Raw genomic sequence first — 12,882 nt, forward strand, 5'->3', positions numbered from 1 at the left:
CCATCTGCTATCCAGTAATCTCTGCTGCTCGGCGTGCTTCGAGAACATTGCAACAACTAACAAACTGGGTGTTTAGTGGTCATAAACGAATTCGCGCACGAGCTAAAAACTGCACGGGCAAAAAAATGAAAAAAGTTATCGGTGACTTAAGCACACGCAACATCGAAAAAGACAGCGTAAACAATCCACAGCGAGAGAGGAGGGAGTGAATCCCAGACGACTGGTGCTGTGACAGAGAAGCAACGTTCACCTGGTCTGGTGACGAGAGAGAGTTTTGCGTGAAGTTGGTTTTCCCGGTCGCTGTAGCGACACTGGTTGCATTGCTGCCGTGGGCTACCATTGGGGAGAACCTACACATAGGTGCCTTGCGTGCCTCACCTTTTGTATGCCCTCTTCCTTTTATTTGTTTTTATTTATATAATGTGTTTGCGTGTCACGGGCACGCGCGTGAGTCCACATTCGTCCGTTTCCTAGCACAGTGGGATGCTAATGTGAAGCGCATCCGGAAAAGTGCATAAATAGAATAATGCATTAAATAGGAAGAAAGTGCATAGGCACTGTTGTACAAGAGGTGGAGTAGTGGCGTGGAAGTTATCGCATTGTGCCTTGAACCCAGCCACAGGTAACATCAGTGGCAAGTTACATCCTTAACCTATCCTGGACTCTTCCCTTTACCGTCCCCAAACTGATCTGCATTGTGAAGTATGGTCAAATATCCCCCTTGCTACCAAATCAGTGTGGGGAGGTCTTTATCCAGCAGTCGATCGACAAAGTGCTGTGAATGTTTTTTTAATTATGTTACTCTAAAGTGGAATACTCTGATGTGGTTATTGGTCTTAAGAACGGGACGTTGGCAAGGTTGCCAGGTGGCTTTGGGAGCTAATTTTCATGTAAGAGTGCTACAACGACATCTCTGGGAACCTGACTTTGAACCTGGGTTTCAGCCACCCATCATTAGGCTGGGCTCCCATGTGTAGCAAATTGTTGGCCTGAGCCAAGTCACCGATGATTGCACGAAAAAAAAGCAAGCGGCTAAAGTGAAGAGAAATGTGTTGAAGTATCACCATTGCTCGAACCAAAACAACCTTACTTAAAATTATATTTGTACGTCTCGAAATGCCGTATTTATGTTAAACATAATGACGCAGTGGTTAGAATGTTGGGCCGAGATCTCCACTGACTGGGATTTGACCTTGCGACCTGCTGACTGAGTTGAACGCTCTGAAACACAGTGCCACTTGGCAGGATCTTCACGGTGGCAATAGCCACACGTCATCTCTGAAACTATTTTGCAAGTCTTCGTTCGTATGGTGGAGGGTTGACCAGTAATGTTTATACGTTCATGGCGAGATTGGTGATCCAGTGGGTGGCTTTAGGGGATTCGCCTGGTGAGTATCTACATAGAATGCTGCCAGAAAACGGATCCGAAGCGACCAGTGTCCAGTCTATGTAGTCCATGGATTTAGAATGACACCACTGGCGTTAAACCAATAGCCTTCAATAAGTCTTTCTTACAAAACCAACACATTGTGTTCTTGGTAGCTGTGCAAAAAAAGCAAGAAGACTCATTCTTGTGATGAAGTTGATGGCTGGCCTTGCAGCCTCCTTATTGTGGTTGGGTAAAATCCTCAGGGCTGGTCAAGTTTTTAATTGTTATTTATACATTAATTCAGGCCATACATGAAAACATTATTGTCTTTAGAGGGATCTTATATATTTTACCTATTTATATCTGGACTTGGTGGCACACGAATTCAGAGATGGGGTTGGTGGTTCACACGGAGACTGTCAAATACGTGATACCCCCAAATTGCAGGGAATTGAGTTGCCCATTTGATTGCAGTGTATCAAGTAGGTTGCTTGCCTTCCTGTACAGATACTTTTTTTGCGCAGTATCCCCTCATGTGCATGGGTTTTCTCTGGATACTCCACTTTCATCACACGTGTTGTAATGCTTAACAAGGAATTAGCAAAACATACACCTAGCAGCACCCTCCTGAATACAAGTGTTGAGAAATCAGTGAGGCTTCCCTGGACAACTATAGGACTGGAATAGTATTACAATATCAGTGCTGGCTCGTGGTGCTGACACAAGCAGTTGATGTAGATTCCTGGCTGCCTTTGTTGGCATTGAACATGATCTCTGGACAGAGAACTTTGTGTGGAGTGCTGATGGGTAGAGCCGCATAATAAGCCAGCGTCAGGGCAGGGTTCTTTAATTATGAAAGCGTTCAAGCTATCCTTGCTAATAACTCTTGTTAACTGCACTCGACGCTGTGTCTTCCAACTCTCAATTGTGCGCGTATTCAATGGTTTAGACTTAAATGGTTGGTGGCAATTGTTTTGTGTTTACGTTTCCCCCCCCCCACCTCCCCATCATCCATCTCATGGGAATCTATGGCATAGTGCTCGACACGGTCGGTGGGGTGCGTGTTCAAATCCCGATCGAGGATAGTCTCGGCCCATCATCGCTTCCGCGTCGATATATTTCAGTGCCACTTTGCTCACTGTCAAGGGTGATCGTGGCGTTGTGAGGCCTGGCCCTGCCATAGCCATGCGGTGATCGTGCCACTGAGACGGGACTGCCCCATTGAGACGAGCGCGAGCCCACGCTTGAATACAACAGGGAAGCACAGTGTTTAAAATGCAAACCCCCACCGCCCACAGCATACACACTCGCACAGAAACAATAAAACAGAGTGCAGTCCAGATGCCGTCATTGGTTGTCAGAGGGTTTAGTGACTACATATTTTGCCCGCAGGTGTTTAGGCTAAGATTAATTGTTACAGACCCTACGGGGCAGACTGGCACAGAGAGGCCCCTTCCATTCCCACGATGCACACCACACCTATTCCCCGAATACTCCGTTTAATGAGGGTTTGTTGTGTTTTTTAAATAAGGAAGTCATCACACTGTATGGGAAGTTACGTGGTCTGGCAGTCAGCTGCTGCTCATCTCGTGTGAGCTGTTGGCAAAGCTGAGGTGAAGGGCAGTGTGGAGCAACTATGTTATTTTTTTCTATCTTAACATGACTCAGCTGCATAAGGTCTGTGTGGGTACTCGGTGTTTGACTTGGTAGCCCTGGCAATTTTTAAGGAAACACTCTTCATGTTGTGTAATTGACTACAGCGACATACTTTCGTTATTATTATTTTTTGCATAAAGCACCAAAGGTACACTGTAAAAAACACAATTGCATTCGTTTGATATTAATTTTAAAATAACTACTTGCTGGGATTTTGTTTTATTTATTCTCACCAAGAGGGAAAAAAACCAACATTCCGGGCGACTGGAATTCTTCACGAAGATGTGGGGCATGCGACTTTCCAATTGTCAGTCGAGGTCCCCTACCACCATCGTCAATTGGCCAAATACACACGTAAATAACCACACAGAACAATTTGTAGAAGACGGACCGTAAACCCGGATTGAAAATCCTGAATCGATGGCCCCTGTGCAAACTGTAGCCCGATTGACAGGTGATGTACACCAGGTGACAGCGATGCGTGTCACAGAGCAAAACGTGACAAATGAGCCTCCCGTGCCTCTCAGCAACCTGACACCAGCCTGGCCGCTAATGACGAGCACAAGTTTAATTGCGAGATGCCGGCATTCGTTTTCGCCTTTCATCGGCACGATTGCGTGTCTTGATGATCGAATGCATGCATAGCGTTTTTTTTTATTTGGAACCTTTAGCCTTTTGTTACGTTACACATACCTGGTAGCCTGGTGCTGTGGATAGAGCGTGTAACTTGCAATCGGAGCTTGGGAATTTTTCTTCTGGCAGCTATTCATTCTCCTGGGCTGACATAATGGCAAAACCACTTTCTGGGAATTGAAAATAAAGGTTGACTCGCTACTGCCCTAATAATGTGGAATTTTCTCCACTGACTCATGGCCATAAATGGAGATGAGCAGAGCCCCGTGCGTATTTGACAAGGGAAACGCAAGAGGTGTAAAGCAATAGCGGCTATGCAATTGCTCGGTACACACTGCTATTGTATCACGAGCTAACATTAAAAGGAGAGGAGTGCATCTGAGCAAAATCCCAAGGCACAGGCCCATCGTCTTACTGTCCCATGGACAATGCCATTGAAAGCTTCGTGTCTTAAGCGCTAAATTAGTTCCAATAAAGATTTAGTTTCGAGCATAGTCTGATCTGGGGTAGCTTTTGCACTGCTGTAGGGTTAGGTTCACAAATGGGTCCGGATAACTGGCCTATTCCCTGACAGCAAGGTGAGTTGTGGAAAGGTTCTGAGTTATCTGAGACGTGGTGGATTGTGCAAAGATTCAATGTGCCAGTGGCCAGAAGATAATGATGATGACAATCATCATAAACTTTGATCTTACCATTGCTAGACACAGGCCTGGCCGTCTCATCACCAACCGTCCCACGGGCTTGAAGTTCCAAAATCTTGTGCCTGCTTGTGACATGTACTTACTAAACAATCAATGTTATTTCACCAATGTGTATTTGTTCTCGGATCCGTGTTTCCTCTTTCTCTGAGTATACTTCCCGACATGCATTTCTCCATGCCAATGTTTTAACTTTTCAGCTTTGGTTCCATTTTCTTTGTCATGTTCATATTGGAGATATGTTCGGCCATAGAAAGTAATGCACTGATTAAAGACCATCATCATTTGGCAAATTGGCACGTCGCTTTTCATTATCAAATAAAATAAACACTACAATCTTCTCTCCCTTGCCAATTTATTTCATCGTTTTCATCCCGGTGCATCAAAGCCTGCTTTTAGAGAATCCAGCCATCTGGCATTAGTCCTGCCAAATTATTTGAGCGGACTGCACTAACCTTACTAATCCAAGTAACATCACGCAATGACATGAGGGATTATATCACGACTAACCACGTGAAAATACCGAACAATGAGGGTTAAATAATTAACCCCAAGCGATTATGGTCTTGAATAGAGTGTAAAGGCCATAGGGGTAGCATTGTGACTGACACTTTGACCTTTTCGCTTGCAAGATGACCACATGACCATACACCATCGTGGTTAGGAATACAACCATACGTTGTCAGGAAGAAGTTAAGAGTTAACGAGGTTATTGCTGTTGATCCATATTTGTTTCTGGGTGAGACCACGAATTAGCTATGCAAACCTAACTTTTTAAATGATTGGTGTTATTCTTACTTTTGTATGACTGAAATGAAAAGCTTGCACTCTTGAATAACACACAAAAAATGCAGCCAGGAAGCACTGCGGTGAAAGTGCTTGATTCCCAATCCGAAGGCTACAAGTTCAAATCATCGTAGAGGATCACTTAGGCTCATTATCTTTTCAGAGTCAATAAACAAATAACCAATTTGTAGGAAGTTTTATTTTTAGTCCTGTGAAAATACCTGACCTCGTCATTGGAAAGTGGAATTTCCACCACTGTGTCTCAAGGCCACCACCAGAGATGAGCCCAGGCCAATGCTCATTTACGTTATTTGACTTTGTGAGTGAGCACCTATTTTGGCTGGTACGGGGCACAAGGGGGCAGTACAGTGAGCACCATGCTCAGCTGCCACTGTTTCCACAGTGGTCTTTCATACATGAACATCTGTGTATATGTACGTTCCACTGCTGGATGAGGTCCTCCGTACACCGTGCGTGACGTGGCTGTTATTCAGCCACGCTGGCTGTTTCTGTACTAGTTGGTAAGCTAAGGCTGAGTCTACCTGCATAAGGCCCACACTCTGTTCAGATACCGCTTGCAAACTAAACATGGGGTCAGGGGTGGAAGCCGTTGTTCTGGAATAGTAAACTACTGCTACAACGTCACTGTTCCCAACACACGTGCACATTGTTTAAAATGACAAGACACAAGGTGGCGCAATTTGCACTTAGGGCATCAATGCAAGCATAATGTCACAATTCACTTTGTCCTTTCATTCGAGGGGGAGGGGTGTCTGGTCTTGGGAGTGGGAAAAGGAAGTGCATGCCATAAGGGTTTGCTGTCCAATCGACATGAAGACCACATGACTCGCATTGCTAAAAGTAGGCCATTGTGTGCTTATTTAATTGCACAGCATTCCCTCATTAATGTTAAAACTGCCCTTTTTCACTTCCGAGATGATGAATGTGTGTATGTTGAACTTCTTTCCCACTGTACGTAGCCAACCATGCTTCGGGGAAGGACAACAAAACTAAAAACAAAAAGCATTGTTGAAAAAATAAGTTTTCAATCTAGATTTAATTGTGCATAGCTCCAGTGGCTTCCAAATATCGGAAGGAAGAGCTTTCCAGGTGGCCGCAGAAGCGCATCTTAAAGCACATGGTGCAGTAACCGTCATTGTTCGATGGCTAGCTACAAGCCACTGCGAGGATGACTTGAGTTTGCGTGATGGTTTAGGCTCCTTGACGAAATCAGCAAGGTATTGTGGTTCATTTGTGGAAATTAATAAACAGTTAACGAGTGTGTTGTCACATGGTTACATAAAACAGCAAAGAAGTTTAAAGCTTTTTTTGTTTACATCGGGCAGCCCCACTGAGCAAGACTTGGTGGGTATTATTGTCTACTGCAGACAAAAACTAGAGGGCCCAGACAAATAGGTTAGAAAACCACTTTCTGTACTGATTTCCACAGGCAATTTCTTTATTCCTGCAGCTTCGTGTTTCATGCAGAGTCCATCTCGATTGAACAACCCCCACCTCCATATTACATGGTGTGTGCCACTTATACCCACCCGTTAAGGCAGCACGTACAATGAATATCCTTGGAGGTGGTCGGAGGTGGCCAGGGATTAAAGCACAGAGCTGGAATCGCTGAGATCCTTGCTTGAATGTAGTTTTCAACCAACTGATTAAATCTATGCAAGTAAATACTGCCACCATGTAGCCTATGCCGTAGGCATCCTAAATGCAGAGGAGTGGGCTCTCGTGTGGTCCAAATAAAAAAAAAATAGCTAAATTATTTTCGACTGTATTGCAACAGCATATTTACGTCTGTGTCCCAAGAAATTGTATTGCTTTTACTCCTTTGTAACTGTACAGCCTCTGCTCTGTGAATTCAAAATATCGGTTTGGCTGCCACGCGACAAGCTTTCAGCGGGATAGTGCAGCTCTTACTTTGTGAAGGATAGAAAGGCCACGCAAAGTATATTTCAAAATTCTTGTGAAAATGATCTTCCGCAGCTGTTCTGATACATGGGGCATGAATGGCTGCTGTTCGAGATATTCGAAATAGACCCTTGGTCTCATGAACTAATGCAGATAGCACACCTGGAATAAAGTTGGGGGGAAAGAAAAGACAAAATCATTGAATGTCATTTTATTACGAGCGATGCGGGTACTTAACAGCATATTTAACCTACCGTATTGTGATTTGCTCAAGCGTGCCCATGGAACTTTCGAGATGTTGCGTGATACACATGACCTTACGAGCACAACTAAATAAAACCACACGAATATGAAACCAGCCTCAGGACAAACGGCAGACACATTTGACATCTGCCCAATGTTGTTGAACAGTAACGCCTGCCAGAAAACTAGTGTGTTTTAAACATTATCTTGGAAACATGAATTTACGAGACATCAGTGGCTGCATGCATTGTTTACCTGTCTGTCTTCCACTTGAGTGTAGTTGTCAAAATGCATTTGTGGGAAATTAATGCTTGGCTTCTGTCCAACAACCTGATGTCACCGAACTTGGTCATTATCTCGATTTAAAGCTTTCGTGACTGCAGGGATTCATCTTCTTGGTTCTTTCGGTAAAGTCACGTAGAATGGAAACAATAAAAAGAATAAAAATAAAACATATAAAATAATAAAAATAAAACGTAATTAAATTTCGATTTAAAGCTTTCGTGACTGCAGGGATTTATCTTCTTGGTTCTTTCAGTAAAGTCACGTAGAATGGAAACAATAAAAAGAATAAAATAAAACATAATAAAATAATTCTCACGACGTTTCGGCTACTCGCAAGCAGCCGTCTTAACTAATGCAGATAGTACACCTGGAATCACCTGAAGACGGCTGCTTGCGTTGTAGCCGAAACGTCGTGAGAATTATTTTATTATGTTTTATTTTATTATTTTTATTGTTTCCATTCTACGTGACTTTACCGAAAGAACCAAGAAGATTGGTCATCATCTTGAAACCAGCCTTGCCCTCCTCCCACACTCCGTTCCTCTACCCTCGCGTCACGCTCCTCTGCTCGACCTCTCCCTGTGCCCTCAGGTGAACTTTGAAGCTTTCAAGAAGGGCTTCGTGTGGCTTTTGTCAGAGGGCCCTGCGCTGGCCGAGTGCTGCGAATCACAAACCGGTATGTCCTCTCCCCAAGCCTCTGGTTTGGCATTTTCAAACCTTAATTCAATGCTATTGCATTAAGCATTCCAACACACCTACCCGTGCCTAACCCACCCTGACACATCTCTTACCTTATAAGGGAACGCTGCTCACGATTATAAAGGTTTTTTTGAGTCATTACAGTCGTTATATTCTGTTAATGATTCATTTGTTTTAATTGTATATTTTAATGTATCTGCAGATACGTTTTCCATGAGCGATGAAAGCTGTGAACATAGTGGGAAGCAATTAATGTCAACAAAATAAAACGATGTTATTTACTGTGTTATTACATAGTTGTCGATTTTCCAGTTAATTAAAAATACACTTGTTTTTTTAAATACAGTAAATTAAATTGCGGTTGACACACGTATGTCTTTACATTCGATTGATCATAGGTCACAGCTCACTCCCATAGCTCAGCTATCCATGGCATATTTCCCACATTTGTGTACACTCTCCCACCCATTTACCCATTTGTGATGACACAGACTCGATCCTCGGAGCCATCGAGATATGAATCACTCTAGATGTGGTGAGAACTTAATTTATAAGCAAATCAAATGCTAAGCCATTATTATAGACACTATATACTGAGAGTGGTATTGCAAAATAGGGTTGTCATTTATTTGGAGTCTCAAATAATATGATTTTTATCGAGGGAATTTTCTTTTAGTTCAACAGTTTGTGCAAATAATTGAAGTGCCAAACGAGAGCAGCTTTCACTGGTCACACATCAAGGAAAAAAGGAACGTACTAGTATCTTCTCTCACTCATCCGCTGCAGGACATCACGTCACTATCACCTTGGAAAAAAATCCTGCACGTACATTTTCAGGGAAAAAAGATGCGACGGGATCGTGTGGTTAGCTCCCAAGTGATTCGTCCACTCATTTTTAAAGATTATTGAACATTTTACAGCTAATATATCTCCCGTTCTGCTACTGGCAAACAGGTACAGAGTGTCTCTCTGTTCAAGTAAGCATGGGGCGGTGTGCACCTTCGTCTGTGCCACTTGTATAAAAAGTCACATTCTTATGTCGAAGGACGAGTTGCCCAATAGAACAGCCCATTATAATTTCCCTCTGCTGCTGTATTGGTTTTTGTGCTTGTGCTGTACAGTCCTCGAATGTGTTTTTGGTTGATTCCTCGTGTTGTTCTGTATGATGTCCAACGTTTCACTCATGTGCCAGGAGCAACTTCTGGAACTGAATGTGCAGTCCAGTTCCTGAAGAAACTCCCAACACATGGAGCCAAACATCGGGCAATATGGCGAATAACTTAAATACATCGCAGAGGATTATTATTTCCCACTGGTTACCTTTTTTTTTTGGAGCTTCCTATGGTAACCAAACATTTTAACATGTAGGATTTCACGACCAACATTATTCAGAATAAAGGTTTTTTGGGTTAAATGGTAATTGTTGTGGGTTTACTCTCAAAGACACCGGTGTGCGGAAGTAGTCACAAATTGACACGTTTTGTTTACGTGAGAAACCTTATTAATTGGCTGTGTCGGGTTGTGGTAGGTTAATGACACATTTATATTTACGAGATCTAACCCCAAGACAACCTTTATTAGGAGCAAAAAGCATGTATCAGGTTGTAGCATGTCTTGAACACCACATTGCAACCTCTTTAAGATGACCTTTCAAGGTTCTACATGTGCATTTATTTTAACTCTGCCTGTCTTCTGTTAAAGGTGGGCTTATCAACATCTTACCTATAAAAGTAACGTATTACAGGGCGTTCTTGGTACATCTATTGATAATTACTCCGAAACTATCATACCTATGCATAATGTGAACCTGACTTTATTTTGGGGTGGGGCAGGATTTTAACCCTGGATATTAGGTGCTGTCATGCCCGTGGTCTCTGACATGTCATATCCATGTTCCTTGGCACAGGCATAAGAGCACCTCATTCGCTTTTGTACTCACCATACCCATAATATGGCTCACCGCTCTGACTCGTATCCCTCTGAACGGAAGGGTGGGGGAGCGGAGGAATCGGGGAATGTGGAAAAAAAGTCACGGCGATCAATCATGGCTATATTTTTTACAATCCTTTAACTTGGGTATGCGCAGGAGGGGTAGGTCAAGAATGAAAATCCACGCTGTTATTTCGATGTTAAGTCAATTGGCTGCACCTGTTGTTACATGGAATGTGTATAACCTGTGTAATTTTAGCCCATGCCCCTTATTGACAGCTAACGTAAGGCACTGAGAAGGAAGATATTACTTTCAACTGCTATTGAACATCCTTAGTGCTGCACTGTAATAGAAGACAAAGTGTAGGTGACGACCAAAATTTATGTGAAGGGAGAGAGCAGTGTGTGTGTATGTGTGTTTGGAAGCAAAGGTTATAAAAAGACCAGGCAATTTGCCCTGAGACAAATTGTACAAATATTTTTCTAAATTCCATTTGGCTTCAGCAACACGTTTCTTTTTATTGATTTTTGAAATGACTGCTTGTTTTCCAACAACAAATACATTATGGAATTTGCTTGATGCATCGGGTGTTTGACCAGATTACATTGGCTAGTTATGGGTTTCATGTTACCATCGCCAATGCTGCGTTCAATCGGTTATAGTTTGCAGTTGAGACAGCCTTGTTTTTACACTCGTAGCAGCGGGCTGCATCACACGATCAGCAATTGATTGGTAACCCAAAGGCATCAAAGCTGCACTCCAATGATTAATGTTCTTATTTTTATTGTAATATTTATTCCCTCAACCTGACCGTGACTACAGCAAGTGACTGCTCAAGCAGTGCAATCGGTTAAAAATCATAGCCATGGGTAAGACCAAATCTGAGGCAATTAAATACATATATTTTTTATTGCGAATTAGAAACAGTTCAATAAAGTACGAGGAAGAATGTATGGCAGAAACACCTGTCGAAACAACTCCCGAGTAGATTTCATGAAACATCATCGAGTTCCGTCGGTTACAAAGAGTATTTGCCTTCCTTTCCATGGCCGGATCTTCTCTTCTTGGTAAGAGCTGAGACGCTCAAGAGTAATGAGCTGGCGTTAATTCTAGATTTGAAGTTTTCGTGACTGCAAGGATTCATACTCTTTGGTTTTTTCGGTAAAGTTACGTCGGTAAAAAATTTAAATAAATTAAATCACGACGTTTCGGGCGCAACACAGCTAAGTTGTCCCCACCTGAAGAAGGACGCTTGTGTTGCGCCCGAAACGTCGTGATTAAATTTATTAAAAATTTTTACCTACGTGACTTTACCGAAAAAAACAAAAAGTATTGAGCTGACATGTCTCGGTTTTATTTTTTTATTATTCCCATGGTTGGGTGACCATTCTCTCAGGAGGAAAAACCACTGTTGACTTTCTGCTGAGCGAATGGTCTTAATGTATCTGCGCCTTTGCCTTCGCCGGCCCTTATGCAGTGAAGAATGTGCCCAGCTTGTGTGTGCGCTGCCTGAGCACATAAATCAAAGGACCAAAGTTTTTCGAAATTTTCTCGTCAAAAATATTGTTTTTGCAGTACTATCATCCCTCAGGGTACAAACATACATCACCCGGCAAATCATGCTCGGGCTTTGATTATTCACCAGCTTTAGGTGTACAAAAGCGTATATATCACAACAGCGATTGCAACATCGGCTGGAATGAAGATGTTAGGGACCCATTATTTTCATAATTCCACAGCAAACTATGGCGTTGTGTGCAGGTCGTACTGATAAAATGCGAAATTTTAAACAAACTCGCGTAAACAAAGCTGCGACGTAACACTTCCAGTGAGGCTACAGTCTATCCGCTTAGCTTATTGTATCCAGTCTGTTTTGCAAAGTTTCCTCAGAAAGGCAGCAGGGAACAAATATATTTGTCGTTTGTTCAGGATTTTCTTATTTAGAAACATAAGATGCAAACTGTGGTTAGATATAAATATCAGAACATTTTCTCGTCGTTAAAAATGAATTTAGATTTTTTGTTATTGTCTGCGTGACATTCTGCACATCTCCTGCATAAAGAATGGATTCATATCTGTTGCCATAAGGGCAATGCCTTCTTGTCTTCGGACAGCTCTGATCACGACAAGAAACTATAACGTTTCTTTGCCTTGCACTGCTAAAAGCAATCTGCCAGTCGGGGGGTGACCTTTCATATTTCACTTGCAGGATTGCCAATAGTATCTGACAGTTGCCAAATATATAAATTAATTTGTTGTTGACCAGTCTCTGAATAAAAAATATGTTATTTTAAGATTTTCTTTTATCTGCTTATGTGTATTTAGCCGAGTGGTGATTTGTAGGACTTGACTCACAATTTGGTGGGCTTCGATTTCAAATCACCAGTTGTGGATTGACCGGGCCCATCATTCCTCAAGTCCGCGCTGATTCTAATCAGAATATATTGGCCTCATTTGCAGGAATGTGTAATTTATACCACTGAATCAAGGGCCAATGATAGAGGTGAGTAGCTCAGCGTTGAGCAGTAAGACTCTTGAAATTCAACTCGTATTTGTTGGTGGACATGTCTGCAGCATTCCCTCTTCTTGGTGATAAAAGGCAATTTACATTTAAAATAAATGCGTGTGTGCCTCTCGCACAACCAATATAGTAGTAAATA

The 12,882-nt window shown here is 42.5% G+C and overlaps 1 protein-coding gene across 3 annotated transcripts in view; it reads left to right on the top strand.

The window, feature by feature from the left end:
- The window catches only part of LOC133347250 (ninein-like protein), a 91,473-nt gene that overhangs the window by 20,804 nt on the left and 57,787 nt on the right, over positions 1-12,882 (top strand). For all 3 annotated transcript variants that reach the window (XM_061559360.1, XM_061559362.1, XM_061559363.1), the window contains one exon: positions 8,185-8,269. In XM_061559360.1, coding sequence (XP_061415344.1) covers positions 8,185-8,269 — 85 coding nt within the window. The remainder of the gene's footprint in view (positions 1-8,184; positions 8,270-12,882) is intronic.

Source organism: Lethenteron reissneri, chromosome 25 (assembly GCF_015708825.2).
Source record: "Lethenteron reissneri isolate LAM-NWPU_2019-01 chromosome 25, ASM1570882v1, whole genome shotgun sequence".
Taxonomy (NCBI): Eukaryota; Metazoa; Chordata; class Hyperoartia; order Petromyzontiformes; family Petromyzontidae; genus Lethenteron; species Lethenteron reissneri.